Raw genomic sequence first — 17873 nt, 5'->3', positions numbered from 1 at the left:
TCGCTTCATGTTTATTAGTCTCATTCTCTCAGCCTGCCTGTTTGCCCTCTCAGTCTCCTACTGCGACCTGGTCCAATCAGCCATCTGTATCTTTTCCAGGACTCTCATCATTTAAGGTCCCTGAACACGTAGCCAGGATTTTATAAAAACTCACATCATTTAAAAAAAAAAAAATAAATAAAAAATATATATATATATATATATATATATTATTTTACACATGGAATCGATTTCTGAAACAGTTTTCATCCATATATACCAGCACAAATGCATCCCTGAGGGTTGATGTAAACATGCCATACCCATAGGGGGCAGTGCAGGCACCTATGTCAGCCAATCAGATTGCTTCAAATCTGTGGCCAGACATATAGGGTGAAATACTATTAAATACAGAATTAGAATTAGGGCTGTGAACGCGTTAATATTACATAACGCAGATTAATCAAACTACCTATTTTGAGCTAAGCGCCTCTCTCCTGCGCAGGGTGAGTGAGTTCACAGCGACGCATTATGAACTCGACACATGGGGAGCGATGAACAGCAAAACGTGAACGTTTTCTGCAGCAGCAGCAGCAAACAACAAAAGTTGAACATTTTTCAGCTTTCTTTGTAGCTAGCCCACATGTGCACATCTATGTGTATGATGTCTAACATCCACACGTACGAATAACGCCAGTCAGACACTTGGCTGGACGAGGATAAGTGACTGTCGTCTCATCGCACAAGTTCCATAGGAAATGAATGAAGGGACATTTCTAAATCACGACTTCCTTTAAAACTTCCTGGATATAAAAACGTGGAAAACTGAGAATCTTTCAGTAAAGAATAAAACATTTTTTGAAAACACACATACAGTGGCGGCAATATGGGCAGTTGCCCAGGGCGACATCAGAAAGGGGTGGGCCACCCAAGAACTAGAAAATGATGAAATCTTATCTGTCAGTTGTTCCCTGAACTTGTTTGCTACTACTTGTGTAGTGGAGTAAGTTTTGCTGCTGTTGAGTAACAAGGGAGCTTTTTGCAGCTGCTGCTGCAAAGGAAAAAAAAAAAAGAAGAAAGAAAAAAGAAAACAGATAATTGTTTGCATTTTAATTGCTTGGAGTGCCGCAGAAAGAGGCGGTTGCCCAGGGCACCATTCCTGAAAAAACCCACAACTGTGTACCTATTTATATTTCAAGCTTAGAAAGACATAGTGATTAATCATGATTAAACACAGCGCCAGGTTAATCGGATTAAATTCTTTATGCGACTGACAGCACTAATTAGAATACGAAATTATTAAAACACAAGATAATGTTGAGTTGTTGGGAATTATGTCAGACGAGTATGTGGATATTTTGGCACATTATTTGACGCAGACTGTAACGCACAGGATCCCAAATCTCTGTTTTCCCAGGTAAACACAAATAGGGGGTTTTGTCAAATTTCTATCTTGGTCCAAATTTTAATAAATAATAGTTTTAATAGTTTTTGTGTGGATAAGAGGCAAAAATGCATAAAATGTGCACGTGGAACAGGCCTAAGCCGCTCTGCTAAAGTCACGTTCCTCCCTCTAACTGCTTGTTTCCCTTCTATATCCACATTTTGATTTTTTTTTGCCTTTTTAAGTAAACACTCGCCCTGCAAAGACCTCTGACCCCGGCTCCTTTTCCAGCTGTAACGTGACACTCCTCGGTACGCTTCAATTAAAAAAAAAAATAAATAAATCCTCTTTGTTTTCTGATAGATAATGTTCTCAATATTAAAGAAAACAGAACGTGAAAAAGGAAAAGGAAGACAGATTAGTTTCATGTCTGTCAACATTATGGTGTTTATCAAACTCGGGTTGATCTCTCCTGTAAACGGGCTCCGGTAGCCGAACGTGGCCACGAACGTTTGGGATCGTGTTCATCGGTCCACGGAAGCTTTACTGAGACGGTTACACTGACACCAGTCATGCTTCACATTGCTTTCATGTTAAAGAAGACACTTTTGGTGTTGTTTGCTTTATTTGTTTTTTTATCCTGAAATAAAGGGACGTCCTGTCAGTATATTGAACGTGAAGCTGGGAAATCGCATCATCATTCTAACCTGCAGACTGATAAATATGGAAGAGGTGAAGATGTGTTTTAAATCTTTGTCTTTTTGTGTTGCCAATGGATACATCGAAAGACAGAGTTCATTAAAATCGACATAAATGCGGGACATTGCGGCTGAGGAGGGAAGAGCTTTTTGGAGCCAATCAGATGGCTTCAAACAGTAAGCAACGTATTCCCATTTAATGTTTGTATCTTCTCAATATGAGCATTGACCATATATGTGTGTATGACTGTAAAAAAAATATAGATATATTCATATGAAAACCAGAACTATTTCTGCAATTTATATGGTACAACATTTTGGGATATTTAAACGCATATATACCCCAGTTGGTTGTAAATTGGTGAATGTGTTTTCCTTTTGTAAGGGTCTTACTGGGAAGTTTGCAACTGAATCATTCTGACAACAATGCAAAGCTGAATAAACGATAAGATCACGGCAAACAGACTCTGCAGCTGGTACGCAGACGGACGGCAGAACACAAAGATGGATGACAGAAAACAAGTGCAAAATGAACTTCTTGGATGAATTTTCTACCTAGTTTCCTGGAATCTTGACCAAAGATGAGACTCGTGTCATGCCACCGGTACAGCACCTTGAGGTGGGGCGGCCTCTTATCTAAAGGAACAAACTTGATCACAGTTTTAACCCAATGTCAAAAGGCGAATTTGAGAGAGTTTCATGAATTTGGCGCATATTTTCATCTGTAAAGCATAGAAGTGAGACTATTTGTCACTTGTTTACTCGAACCACCAGCCTTCCTCTTTAGTGAATCTGAATTTGTTGGTGTACCTTTCCGTGTTTATAAAAAGAAAGAAAAAGAAAAAGACACAAGACATCTTCAGCTCTTTGTCACAAACTCCAAATGGGGAGATTATCTCTCGCAGATAGAAATTCTACATTTGTAGGATCTCAAATGTAATCTCTGCAGGATCCTTGTTGTCTTCTTCAGTCAAAGCCAACAGTGGTGTTTTCTGCTGCAGGTGTCACCCCTGCAGGTTAAGGCAGCTCTGCGGTTCCCTTGAACGTCGCTGGAGATAAGGGTGGCTGGAAACAGTCAGGAATGTTGATAAAGTACGTGAAGCTCTGACTCCTGTCCTCTGGGAAGGTGGGGTTGGAGATGAGGGGTCTTCTCTTTCATCTGAAGACACGTTAAGGAGAGGAGAGGAAAAGCCACCTTGCTTGCTGTTCTTGTCGAGACAGGAGCATTCTCACATAATTAGCAGGTGTTTTTTTTTTTTTTTTTGCTGTTCTGCATCCCGCTGCGCCGCGCCGGCCCATACGCTCACTGACGCTCCTGCCTGCTCAACATGAACCTGCTCTGCATGACTTTTCTGACTCTCATGAAGCTCAACCAGAGTCCTGCGGGGGCTTCACCCCTCCGCATCCCCGCCGCTCCTCCGCAACCTCCAGCTGGACCGTTTGAGGCTGACCAGAAGTTTGCAGAGGTAAATTAAACTTTTTACCTGCTGGATCAACATGTGTTTATATGCTGCTGGTTCTGCAGGTGGGGTTGTTTTGTGTGTGTTTCAATAGTGAGGTTTATGGTGATGGGAGTCATTTTTGGACCTCTTTGAAATATAACTGATCAAATCTGAGCGATTTGCAGCACAGGAGGTGGTGATGTTCCATGCAAGATTCTTAAAGCTGCTTTATTTTTATTAATTTTTTTTAGACAAAGCTTCTCAAAAATTAAAGTGGCGACAGATCTAGCACTATTTCATTTGATCTTTGTTTTCTTTCTTTAATAATGAAAAGTGACTATATTTGGTTACATTTCACCTGCTGACATCTCAAATGTTCTCTGTGGCTCTCCCACTCTTTTTGAGTTTTGTTATTGTAGAACAGACCCATATCATTCTCTGGAATGATAATCACAGAACTAATTTATCTCGGTGGAATCTCTTTGTGAAGTTTCACCTCAAGCGAAATGTGGTCCAGTGATGTTGGCAGACGGGATTCTTCCTGTTTACGGCTGCCAATTCCCCAATCTGCCTTCGATCTCATCTGCAGGAGGCAACAGCAGCAGCAGCAGCAGCAGCAGCAGCAGCAGCAGCAGTGGGAGATGAGATTTGTCTTCAAAGTCAGCACTGTTTTGTGGTGACAGCAGATAAAATATATGGACAGCCCCACACCGAGTTGCTTGAGGGATGCAGTGATCCCCTGTTTTTTATTTTTTTATTTTTTTATTTCCAATACCGATACAGATATCAGACATTTAGTATCTGGCCGATATCGATCCGATACGGAGAAACAATGCTGAATGTCTATTCAACATTGTTTCTCCGCATCGTTTCTTTTTGTAAATCACGTAAAAACAACACAACTTTCATTTGTTCATTTCTGAGTCATTATTCTTGCCATAGCTAATGCTTACATTTATTCTGTAATGTTCTTATAACAAATTTAACCCATTAGACTTCGTGTCACTAGTAGCCATGTGTCAGGATCCTTAGGAGCTACAGTATAATTTCATATTATTCTCGTATTTCTGTACATTTTCAGGTTCTGGTGTTTAGATCGTCTTGTCGTGTTTGCTGTGTTTCCCTGACTCCAATGCCTTCCTTGCACTTTTCCCGTGTCAGTCATTTCCCGCCTCAGCTCCAGACAGAACGTGACTGGGCAGAGCTCAGGGAAAATGACCACCTTCTGCTAATTAAGGCTTATGTCCTCCTTGCTCCACCAATCAGAGCACCTCAGCGTTTTTGTTTATTCTGTTTTATGTTTGACTCAAACATCAGGTGAAGAGACAAAATAACTTTTCTTTTAGTTAAATGAAAGAACAAACATTTGTACAATCAATGATTCTGAAGCAACAGGATGTTGCCATACATTTTAATGCTTTAATCCTGAATAACCTACCAGTATCCTGTAACTTTTTCGGATATCAGTTAAAGTAAGTCATCTGACTCATTTTTGCCCTCCATGGTAAAAATGAATAGTAAATCCACTCTGACAAGCTGGCAGGAAATGCATCTCCTTGACCACCAGCCGAGCAACTAGCTAAGCAGGAAGCTACAGCTGGAGGCGCACTGCACAACTTTCATAGTCTTCTTGACAGGTTTTGAAAATATTCAGTTTTCTGATTGGAAGACTGGAGATCGTACCCTTAAAAACTGGATTTGCTGATGGATTACGTACTACATGTGATCCATCATGCTGCAGATGGACATTTTAGAGCAGTGTTTCTCAACCCTGGCCCTCCACCGCCCCCCCTGTCTTGCATGTTTTCGGTATTTCCCTTCTGCCACACACCTGAATTGTATCTCTGGGTGAGTAACAGGCTTCTGCAGTACTTGATGGTCACCAGCAGTCATTTGAATCAGCTGTTCTGGAATAGAGGCACATCTAAAACATGCAGAGCAGGGGGGGCGGTGAGGACCAGGGTGGAGAAACACTGTTTTAGACCAACTGCAGTCAAATGAGCATCAAACCCTCACAGGACCTCGTACAAAAAAAAGTGTTTTACTTTTACCCACAACAGTAATTGAAGATACTGTCACAATTTAGCTGATAATATTTTCCGCGTCCTCCATAAACAGAAAGATGGGAAAGTCAAAGGTTTTTCAAGTGAGCGTGATTTGCGTAGAGCTGTGTTCTGTGTTGTGCTCGTGGTGAGAGGTTGCAACATGTATTTGATGCGGCGGGAATGTTTGTGGGATTTGGAATGACTTCCAATGTTAAGTTTTAATTTAAACACATTATTAATTCTGTCTTAACACATGGCAATCTCATGTTTGGACTGGATCCTGGCAATTAACGTTAAGAATGTATAATGCGTGGTTTTGTGGCATGTGGAAATTGTTTTGTTCAGAAATGTTTTACCCGAGTGTGCCGTTGTTATTTTTGCAGCTGTTGCTGTGATCCCAGCCTCTCTTTTCATTGGCTGTCAGGAACAAATATTCGCCGTTGGTTTTGATGATCAGTTCTCGGTGTCCAACTGGGATCAAATCCACTTCCAGAAATTCAAACATGTTTGTGTGACTGAAGTCTGATCGGATTGGTCCAATCTTTACCCCATCTTACGCCACCAGATTTTGTGGAGACTCACGCAGACCTTTGGGCGTAAAATCAGCAGGAAACTGTGTATGACGTCCCCAGAATGTTTACTAGTTTGCTCAGCTTGCGTTTAAGTTTCACTTTAGCTTCAACAGTCTCTCCACAGCTGAACACAAACTTCAGTTCTTGCACAAAAACTTTCTCACCCACAAGTTTCTGAGAGTTATTAACTTTTACTAAGTTACTAAACTTAAAATGAGTCAACAAATACATAAACAGAAAAAAAGGTCATGTTTTAGGAAATTAACTATTTACTTTAAGAGATATGGTTTAACAGATATGGTTTAAAATTGAATCATTTTTAAAGTTCCTTAACCATTAAGTTATTTTGACAAAATACCTGCAGGCTGAAAAAAAAAAAAGCTACATGTATTTACAAATCAGTAGAAATGCTGTAGGAAGGAGTTTTAGTAGCCGGTAACCCTGACACCTACAATTACATGTTTGTAGCAAAGTTTCTGCAGCATGCTGTCATTTAATGTACAAAAAAAACCCACATCTGGAATGTTTACTGTCCGCATGAGTTTAAACACGAGTCATTACACACTGCTGAGTCACATAAACGCTGCCTTCAAAACACAGAATTTCCAAGGATGTGGTTTCATTGCGACCTCAGATCGACCAGACCTCATCTTGATCAAGATAAGAAAAATGTGTTGAGAAAACATGTTTAGTTCATACAGTACATTGCGATACTTTCCCACTCTAGAATAACAATACAGTATTTAATTGGGATTTTATGTCAAAGACATAACATTTCCTGTTTCCTAAAACATTCAGGCCTGATTGAGAATGTCCCAAAACCTAGTTGGTGTTATGAAACCAAACTGGCCTAAAATCCAAAAAGAAAATTCAAAATCTATAATATGAAGTCCAGGGTAATCTATGCACAAAATGGAAGAGTGGTATGGAGAAAAATATTACTGAAAGAAAGTTGATCCGCTCAGTTAAAAACACGAAACTGATTTTTTTTCTCTCTTTTTTTCAAGCACTACTGTTGTGATCCGTAGTTTTCTGCGTTTATTTTTGGGTTTTTTCTGTGTTTATTGTGATCCTGTTTCCCTGTGAGTCTCTGTGATGTCCTGTCCTCCCTGTCTTGATAGATCCCAGCTGTGTCTCGTTACCCTCCTAGTGTATTTAGTCCCACCGGTTCCACTTTACCATCACAAAAATAGACTAGAGGACAATAAATGAGACCAAAGGTATGAATACGTTAACAGAGCACTGCATCGCCCTCTTAGTTTTGCCTTAAAATAAAATTTCATACGTTTATAGTTTGCTCAGACAAAAGCAAGGTAATGCGGCGTTTTTCTTTTGCTCAGGTACGACAGAGTTTGTCTTTGTGTCACTGGTGTAATCCGAGTCGTTTTCCACAGGAATATCTGCACCACTTCTATGGTTACCAGCCTGAGCCAGACAGACGAAAAAGGGCAGCGGCCTCCAGAGATGACTCGCATCAGACAAGGGGATTCTGCAATAAGGTGAAGAAAATGCAGCGTTTCTTTGGCTTGACTCCAGACGGAAAACTCAGTCAGGAGACTCTGACTGTGATGAAGAAGCCGCGCTGTGGGCTGTCGGACGTGGAGCCTCACGGGGCCACAGTGCGGTGGACAAAACGGACCATCAGTTACAGGTGAGATGAGAGCTCACAAGCTAGCACTTCCAGCTAGCATGTGATTATAAAAGCTTAGTCCACAGGAACATTTTTACAGTGTATTTTGTGGGATTTATACTAGTTGACGCAAAATACAACCAATTTTGAATTTAAGTCAAAGTTTGAAGTGTAACCCCCGTTTTCCTAATAAAATATGTAAATTACCAGTCACTTGTGCACATTTCTTAAAAAGTTTCGACAGGCCTGATTAGGTAGGAGATTAATCTTACTGTAAGGAGAACAACTTCTTACACACGTCCCACAAAGACGATCATAAGCTCTGCATTAAATGAAGCATCCATCAAGTTTAATCTAAAACTTTTGGCTCCTAACCGAAACAAAGTGGTTTTCTTTCTCAACTGAATTCAAAGTGGGAGAAAAACGACAAGTGAAGATGTCATGCTGCACAAAGACATACGCCATAAAAAATAAATCAGACAGGATTGAGCAGAACTCCATGTTTTTATTTACTTTTCAAAAACAATATTTTCTTAGACTTTGGTTGGAGGACACGGATTCCCATTTCTTTAACCACCAACAAAAGAGAGAGAGAGAGATATCTTGTTTCAGACCACCCAGCTGTTAAAGCATTGTAGGCCGTATCGCTGCTAATTAAAGACGTGGAGAAAAGAAAATTCTCACTTTCTGTATGCACATAAAAACGTCGACTAAATTAAATCTCTAGAAATAAGACATTTACATATTTATCTGCTGCCGGTCTTGGCCAGGCCTCTCTTGAAGAAGAGATTTCTAATCTCAGTGAGACATGCCTGGTTGAATAAAGGTTACATACATACATCACATGACTCGTCTGATGGGGGGGAAAAAAAGTATTTCCATTTCAGCGTTTTGAAATACGCAGATTTTGACACAGTCGAAGAATTGCCTCATCATAGCTCAAAAAAGTTCTTTTTTTTTTGTTTTGTTTCTTTTTGTTTTGTTTTGTTTTGTTTTAATTGGCATGATTCCATTAAGAAAACTTATTTCCGTAATTCTAATTATTTGGGTCAATTCTGTCGACCCAGATGCCACTCAGGCTGTGAATCATATCAGACACACTGCCTACACATGCACCCGTTTACAACACCGAAGCTGTCAGCAAATTGTAAACCGCCACTTAACTCTGACACCGACACCAGAACCAGCGGCTGCAGAACATAAATCCCTTGTCGTGCCGCGTCGAGCGTCAGGCAAGCCATGTGTGGTAATGCCTCTTGCGTCATATGTGCAGATGGTGCGCTTGCATAGGGCACAACATTACGTAGCAATGTCGCTGAGTCATTACTACAGGATTTTAGAACGGAAGTGAGGTAAAAGTTATGTGACAAACTTCCTGCATTAATCGCACGAACTTAACAGATTTACTGAAAACATTTGTAGCAGCCTCTTGTTCTCGAAGACTGTCCTATGTATCCTGGAGCTGCCTGCCAACACGTTTTGTACTTTTTAAAGAAAATAACGCACTAATCATCATAAGCTGCATTTCTACAAATTTTCAGAGGGATTAAAAAAAAAAAAGAAGACATTAAAGAATCAAGCTTGTCATAGGAAGAGTGAGTCTTTATAAGATGATAAATAATGACATGTAATCCCCAGGAAGAATAACAACATCAAAACAAAGATGCTAATGTTTAGTTTTAAAAGAAAATTCTCCTCCAGCAACAATAAAGGAACAGTTAGGGAAGTTTTCATTTTGGTGTGTGCACAACTCGTACACCATGGACAAGCAAGGCAGAGGCTACAGGCCTACAAATGGAGTAGCTCCCTGTGGCATCAGTTTGAAAAGCTTGTCACGCGTTTAAAAGTAACACCTCAGATGTATGAAACTGTTGCTACAAGAATACATGTAAGAGAAGAGAAGCTTTAGAAGTTGAGAAAGTCCGCTCAGACGCGTTAATGAAGCCTGTGACGGCAGACCTGAAGGATATTTAACTCTTCTTTATGTTGATTAAATACTTTAGCTCTTTCACATGACTTTATATAAATTAAAGGAAAAATGTGTCTCTGCAGGATTGCTGGTGAAAATCTGCCTTTCCCAGCCAGTAGGACTCTCAAAGCCATCAGGACAGCGCTGAAGCTGTGGTCCAGCGTTTCCCTCATTAGATTCCGCAGGAGGGAAGCAAAAGAGGCTGACGTTAGAATTGCTTTTGTCAGCGGAGGTGAGCTTTGTGACGAGCCCGGATGATTAAAAAACGCCTATCATCTAGATTGATGACACGGCTGTGTTTTCAGCAGACCACGGCGATGGATTTCCTTTCTCTGGCAAAGGGGGAGCTCTGGCTCACGCCTTCCTCCCTGGTCTAGGAATCGGAGGAGACGTGCACTTTGACTCTGCGGAGGAATGGACCTTAAATTCTACTGGTACGGGATTTTAAAAAGGAGTTAAACGATGGAATCCTGCTGTTCGCTCATCCAACTCCTGTCATTCCTCTGGGTTTCTGTGAGGTTTTTGTTCTGATTCTGAATTTGTGTGACCCGTCATCCCGCTTCAGGTATCAGCCTGCCTGTTGTTGCAGCTCATGAATTCGGCCATGCTCTTGGTCTCTCCCACTCACCTGACCCCGGATCCATCATGTATCCAGCTTACAACTTTGCACCCAGTTTGGAGCTCTCCTTTGACGACGTGAAGAGCATCCAGCACCTTTACGGTGAGCGTGAATCCTAAGCCTTATGTTGTGTGGGATGTGAGAAGTCACTTCTCAGCGAGTCAGTCATATGATCTACATCCCACCTCTTACATTCGGCCATAGACAATTCTCCAAAGCCATCAGATTGAATTTCTGTTTGTGTTTCTCGTCCACAGCATTCTTCAGGTGAACACATAGCTTTTCATTCATATTTGGTTCTTCTTTTAAAAGAGGCAGTACTATGTATTTTCCACAAACTGTCATTATAATGCACAATCAAGTAACTATGTAAAAGAAATCTGACTTCATAATTTGACGCCTTGAAATTGTCTCTGTCTCTTTAAAAAAGGCTACTGCTCTTTCTGAAACTCTTCATTCGGGTTTCATCAGAACATTGCTCCTTTATTTATTTCTTATGGTGAATCCAGATTAGGAGGTGGACCTGGAGGTTCACTAGCAATGAATATTGTCCATAATTTGATCAACTTTCCCAAAAATCCTAGTTTCTTGTGGGTCAGCCTTTGCTTTCCAACACAATTTCGCTCAATTCCAATCTCCCTTCAGTGCCTCATCTGAGATTTCTCCCATTCTGCTGGATTCCTCCAGCAGAATTTCAACTGGGCCAGTCGGCGAAAAGAAGAAGTTGTGAACGATGATGAAAAAGTGTGAAAATGACTCTTCACACTGTTGAAGAGTCGTTTGCTACCTCGCTACAAGCCGTCACTTAGCCTGAAGGCAACATATGATCAAAAGCTTTTCAAAGTTTATTTCACGCTCATCATATTTTTCTTCCGACCTCGACCCGCTGACACCGCTCCTCACCACAGACATACCCAGCAATGAAAATTACAATCAAACAAGAAATCGATTCAGCCGAAATGACGACCATTTCGTGCTCTCTGTCATTTGCAACTGTGTGACGGAACTTGCATCACCGCCTCCAGGCTTGCGGCTTGCTGCTGTCTGCACTTCAAAAACAGCAAAAAAATAAAAAATTCTGTCCAGTCATGATGCAGACACAGCTTTTTCACTCTCTTATGCTGCACACACATCTGTTTACAGCCAGAAAAGGGGCAATATAATGTAAAATCAACTTTTTGTGATGCGTACATCATATTACAATGTTATTCCCTCATAAAAAACAAAAAAAAAAAACATCCCTGGAATGTTACCTTGATTCTTCCATGCATGTTTGAAGAATACTTTAATCTCCCATGGCAAGTCTTGAACGAGGCATTTACAGTCCTACTGAACGAACGAGGCTGTTATTCAGTGATGTGACTCAGTGATATCTTTTGCACAGCTCCGTAAACAGTGGTTCCACCGGGGTGGGATGAGACAGTTCTTCTACCTTTATGCTGTTTTCTTTTGTTGCCTCAGGTGAAAACCCCAACTTCCATCTACAGTCACTAAAAAGGCCTCCACCGAAAACCCCTGACAAATGCGATCCAGATCTGTCCTTTGATGCTGTGACCGAATTACAACAGGAGGTGGTGTTTTTCAAAGACAGGTGTGTGTTTCCTCAAGAGTGTGCTTTTTTTTCTGTTGAAGATCATTGGTTTACTTCAGAGCTTTCTGACTTTACAGATTCATGTGGCGAAAACATCCCAGTTTTGTTGAAACGCGCATCACCCTCATCAGCAACCTGTGGTCAAACTCTGTACCGTCTCACCTGGATGCCGTGTATGAGAACGTGGAGAAAAACTTTATTTTATTTTTCAAAGGTAATAGATGATGGAATGGGGACTCTAGACAGAAGCTCTACAGGAGTTTTAAAATGAGTCTCACCTGAACTACAAGCGCACATGAAGTGTTTATGTGATGGTTTTGAAGAAGGAGAAAAAAAAAAAAGTATTTTTCTTGCAGGTGATCAGTACTGGAAAGTGCAGCAGTTGATTCTACAGGAAGGTTTTCCCAGAAACATCTCAGACCTGGGCTTCCCCTCCAGAATAAAGTCGGTGGATGCTGCTCTGCACTTCAGAGACGATCGCCACACCGTGTTCTTCACCGGCCATGAGTGTTGGAGGTTGGTCACATTCTTGCATTTCCCATCTTTTTCTGTGATTTGGCTATTTGTGTCATGCTGGGACAAATGAAGAAGAGTTCTTGCATTAAATTAAATCAACATAGAATCCAGTCGCATATCTCATCTAAAAGCAACAATATACTGTAGGAAGGAATGAGAGATGGACATCTGAAAATAATCCAGGTTCCAATATATTCCAACCCTCACCTATGATTATAGAAAACAAGATCCTGGATATAAGTGGCCAAAAGAAACTCCCACTGGAAGGTGGCTGGACTGAATTCAGCTCTAGTCAAACTCTAATAAAATTTTTCATAGACAGTCTGGTTCATTGGGGAGGTGTGAATACTTAATCAAACTCTGATGTGGACCAAAAAAGCGAACTCTGGTCCAACTAAAACCCTAGGTCTCAGTTTGGTTTAAGTACAAATGTACATGTGAACACCAAGCGGACTGAGGACTGCTCCAAAAACAGGAAGTAGACTATAATACGAGGAATTCTGGTTAAGTAAAGCCAAAACAAACACAAGCTACTAGTGCTAGAGGAAGAAATGGCTTGTTGTCTTTTGCCAAAGATCAAAGAGAAATCCTATAACCTCTAAAATCTGACACCATTCCATTTTTGTTTACATTTTGTGAAGTTGCGCTCATGTCTTCTTTGGAGGTTTTTCATGTTGTTTCCTTCAGTGGTTCTTGGTGCAGCGCCACCACAAGTGAGACAGGGAACAGAATTTTTTCAACTGCTTTGGATTGTTTGACACAGAGCAGTGTGAAAGTGAACCACACCAGCTGAAAATGTAGCAAATATTGCAACTTTGGTCCCCATCAGGTGAGAAAACACCCTTAGAGACAGATCAAAAGGAATCAGTTGAGATGTTTTGAGCATTTGATCAGGATTCTCCCTGGTCGACTGCTTTTGGAAGTGTCCCACTGGGAGGAGATGCAGAACTAAAGATTATCCCATCTGACCTGGGAACATCTTTAGATCTTCAAGAATGATCTGGAGGATGTTGCTGCCTGCTGGGGACAGAAATATCTGGGTTTCCGTTCAGGACTTTTCCCCCAGAAACAAACGGATAAAGTTGATAGGTTTTATTGCCTCGTCTCATCTGTCCCAGAATGCCTCTTCTGTCAAAATTGCTCTGTAAATGCTGATTCAGTGAAACTAAATGCATGTTGCAAAGAAAACATCACCAAATCTTGCAGATGTCTGGGTATCCATCAGCATTCTGACGAACTCTGATATTGGGTACAGAGTAGACCTGATGTTCTGCTTCCTTTTCAGTTCTGTTGAAACAAGAGAGCAACAGTTTTTTCCCATGTGAATGCAGAAGAAGAGGTTGACTCACACAGTGTATCATTTTGTTACTCAATGAAGCCAAGAGGAAAATAACATCTGTTTACTCAAATGTGTGTCATATTTAGGTACAATGAATTGCGGGCCGTGATGGAGGGATCACCAATGCTCATCGAGCAACACTGGCTGGAAATCCCATTCCCTATAGACGCTGCTGTCTACTACGAGGGTAGTTAAATAATCTCTCTTCTTTTTGTTTTTTGTGGCTTTTCAGAAACAAAATGCACAGGGAATGAGATTTCAGTTGTTTTAGAAATTAGCATTTTTGGGGGGTAAAATCCATGATTATTTTCCACTTTAATTTAAGGTTGATTTTGACTTTTCAGTCATCACTTTGAAAATCTTGTTGCAGGTTTTTTTTTACACAGAATCTGTCTTCAAGATATAAACCTACAGATCTGTGTTATCATCCGTCAATAGCTGTTTTTCAAGCATGGTATAAACCATGAAGAATGTCCAAAAACATCTCTCCTAGTGGCACAATCAGCTTCAGGTCAATAACATTAAACCTACATTTGTTACAGTCATTTTCAATGAGAACTATTACATACAGAGTCTTGCAAAAGCATTCATACCCACTGATTTATTTCAAAGATTATGTCTTATTTATAGTGGATAATTTACCTGGCGGGAGTAAAATGGTAGAAGAATTTAAAATATTTTTACAAATAACATCTGAAACCTACAGCAAGTCTTGTTTCTACCAGCTTTACAGCTATACTCCTCTTTCCACAACAGCTCAATCTCAGTGAGTTTGGGTGGACATAAATGTTCACATGTTGCCACACATTTAAAGTTGGATTTAAGTTTCTTTCAATAAATGCTCTGTTGCTGTTACTCTTCCATAAAGTCCAAATTTATGGAGTGTTTGAATGATTCTTGTCCTGTGACCTGTCTCTTTTGTCAGCTCTGGATCTCTGCAGCTCCCCCAGAGTGATCATGGGTTTCTTTTGCTCTGATTAGTGCTTTCTTTACATGACATGTCAGATTAGGTAGACAGCCGTATTTGGGCTGCAGTTGTGTCATACGTCTTCATGTTCAGACGATGAATTAAACGGAACTGCTTCAGATATTATTTTATAACCAAGCTTTGCTTTAGAGCAAAGTTTGTGATTACCTTTTGAAGCACTCTGTCTGAACCTCATTATCGACTCTTGATTTCCTGCAGGATTTGTGAACTTCTTCAAGGGAAACAAGCAATATAAATACGACTTTGGCCAGAACCGCGTTGTCTCCATCAGCAGCGCTAATGACCTAATGGACTGCGAGATGGGAAAGAGCAACAAGCACGCACTCTGATGATGAAACGGCCTGATGATGACATTCTTTCATATAGTCACATATATATAGTGTATAACCACAAGGAACCGGCTCTCTCCGGCAGTAACCACAGTATTTGTGACACTGGGAACTAATACTACAGGGAAGTGGTTGAAAGTCATACCGCAGTGTGTAATAGTGTTGAAAGAAAGGAAATGTATACCATCTGTCAAAGCCATGTACAATTTAAAAGATGTTTATTTAATTTTTCTACTTTAAGTGTTTTGTTTTAAAGATTTGCAACAAATATTGAATGATAGTAATGCATAAGATATGTTTTTCTAAACAAAAAGAGATCTACATGTATCTGGGTGTCCTTGAGCATGTCGCTTCACCCACCTTGTTGGTGGTGGTCATGAAGGCAGCCTCGCTGCTGTCGGACTGCCCCAGGGCAGCTGTGGCTACAGTCCAGTAGCTTACCATCACCAGCATGTGAATATGATCTTTAAGATCTCAATTTGATGAAAGGGGCATTATAAATAAAATAATTTATTATTCTTCTTTCTGAAACTGACTTTGTGGTCTGTAACCTGGAGTAGAGAAATGCCTCATGTCTGGTACATATTTTTATGAATAAAACAATAACATATGATTTCATATTCTAGTAAATGTTTATTGACATTTTTTTGTGAGTATCTGCCATCGCTGTTGATGAATTTTTCGCAGACGGCACATTGCTCATCAGTCATTGTCGTTCCTCTCACATTCCAGGGTTGTGCAACTGTTGACAGAATGTAGCTTTAGATTCACAATGCAGAACGTACCAGGCTCAGATTAATACAGGCTTATGGGGATTAAACAGTAAACCAACCTGCTGACTCAAAAACCCCCTGCTCCAATAAAGCCCTTTTCCTTTGAGTCACATGTCTAAGGATCAGAATTATGGTGGAATCAAACAAGTTTTTTTTTAGATTTGTAAACATTAGACTCCCATCCTGGTGCCAAAGTCTTTCTTTGGCAACTTTTATTTATTTAATTTTTTACAGTAAAGCAGGATGGCAGAATGAGCTACGTTCATATATTTCACATGGTCAAAAAAAAAAAATCTGTCAAATACATGTATCCCGCCCAAGTCTTGTCTTCAGGCTGTACCCAGATTTACATGGCTGAAATGCCAGCAACTGAGAGAGGGAACTCTGTTTCCATTGGTGACAATCATCATGAGGGGCCTTTGGGGCTGTGCCTTGTCTGATGATCAGTCCCTCCAAAGGGTGGAGTGCCTTCTCTGGGTTGGTGTAGAGGTCCTGCCCTAAGTGGAGATGTTTATGTATCTCTGGATCTTGTTCAGTACTGAGGGAAAAGTGCAGCGTGAGATCGATGGGCAGATCAGTGCTGTACTGATCTGTTGTGGTGAAGAGAGAGGTGGGTCAAAAGGCAAAGGTCTCAATTTACCAGTCGATCTCCGTTCTTACATGCATCTACAATCATAAACTTTGTGTAGTGACCGAAAGAATGTAATCATGCATACAGGCTCCTGAAATGAGTTTCTCTGCAGGGTTATCCGAGAGTGCCTCAAAGTTCTCTGCATCAAAAGGAGCTGGTTGAGGTGGCTTGCGATGCCTCCTTGGTGAAGAAGCATCCTAACTAGTGTCCCAGAAGGAGGAGAGTCTCTGCATCGGGAACTTGAGGGTCTCTTCTTTACTTTTTGTGGATGATATTCTGTTGGCGTCTTAAGGCCACAACCCTCCAGTTGGACTGGAGCAGTTCCCACTTTGAAGCAGCTGGGATGAGAGACAGCACCTCTGAAGATTTGGTTCTCAACTAGTAAAAGCTTGACTGCTCCCTGCAGATTGGAGGTTCAGCCTCTGCTTAAAGCAGCGCAGTCTCAGTGTCTTGGTATCTTTGTGAAGGACGATACGACTGCAACGTCTTGCAAATGTGTCTTGAGTTTAAAGAATGTTCATGAAAAAAGTACAATGCATGCTGTGTACAAGGACAACCCTGTAAACGTCAAACTCCATTACCCACTGACACCCCGACCCCGTCTTACAAGTCACTACAGGGTTGTTATATATACTTTATCTTTTTCTATCTGATATAAACAATTTAAGCAGAATCAATGTGTTTTCTTCACCATGCTTTATTATGCATATAAAACAGGTGAGCAACACTAACACAACAGGAGTAATGTATTTTCATGACACAGGAAAAGTCTTCCCATCGTACATGTTCCAGCGAACTGCCAGGTGGCCACTCCCCTCTGCTGCATCTTTCTGCAGCTTTTCTGCTTGTTAATGATGAGAACCAGGTGGACTCAATCTCCTAGCAATCAGAGAGAGCGCAGGTACTTTTGGTGTGACTGACCTGTCACTCCTGTTTGAAAAAAATGCCACAGCATGAGAAGCAAACAGTGCTGGTAGCACATGGACTCTGATTGATTGTTATATTTTAATCTTATTGAAGTCAATGTCGTAAGTTAAAAAAAAAATACACTTGGTGTTAATTGGTTGAAGTAGAAAGTAGTGATGGGTAAATGAGGCGTCATGAGACGTTTCGACTCATAGCAACACTGTATTGATACTGTGTCGATACTGTGTCACTCAGTACTGACACCTGCTGGACATTAAAAATTCCTACAGGCAACGTAGTGATTTGATGACCAAGTCTATACAATAAGATTTAAGTCTTTGTATTTTATTGAATATTATACGTTGTATTATGTCATATCTTCAGTTACAGTTAAAATATATTTGATATACAGTCAATAAAGAATGTGAACATGTACCATAAAGTGAACATTTAAGTGAGTGT

General features: G+C 40.6%; 1 protein-coding gene across 2 annotated transcripts; it reads left to right on the top strand.

Annotated features, from left to right (window-relative positions):
- The first annotated feature begins 330 nt into the window (after positions 1-330).
- Positions 331-15719, top strand: LOC106907730 (collagenase 3). 2 transcript variants are annotated; one of them, XM_088012305.1, is made up of 11 exons: positions 331-2238; positions 2447-3527; positions 7515-7771; positions 9803-9951; positions 10028-10153; positions 10285-10440; positions 11800-11929; positions 12007-12143; positions 12286-12445; positions 13871-13971; positions 14971-15719. In XM_088012305.1, exons 2-11 carry the CDS (start codon positions 3390-3392, stop codon positions 15099-15101), a joined length of 1485 nt encoding a protein of 494 aa, XP_087868431.1. In that variant the 5' UTR covers positions 331-2238; positions 2447-3389; the 3' UTR covers positions 15102-15719. The 2 variants fall into 2 exon arrangements, with proteins under 2 accessions (XP_087868431.1, XP_014829051.2); XM_014973565.2 differs by lacking the exons at positions 331-2238; positions 2447-3527 and adding an exon at positions 7021-7433 and having other exon boundaries at positions 10025-10153.
- The last annotated feature ends 2154 nt before the right edge of the window (positions 15720-17873 follow it).

This window comes from Poecilia mexicana, unplaced genomic scaffold (assembly GCF_051168715.1).
Source record: "Poecilia mexicana isolate PSO_F unplaced genomic scaffold, ASM5116871v1 scaffold_14, whole genome shotgun sequence".
Lineage (NCBI taxonomy): Eukaryota > Metazoa > Chordata > Actinopteri > Cyprinodontiformes > Poeciliidae > Poecilia > Poecilia mexicana.
This window is presented reverse-complemented; position numbering and strand designations above follow the sequence as displayed.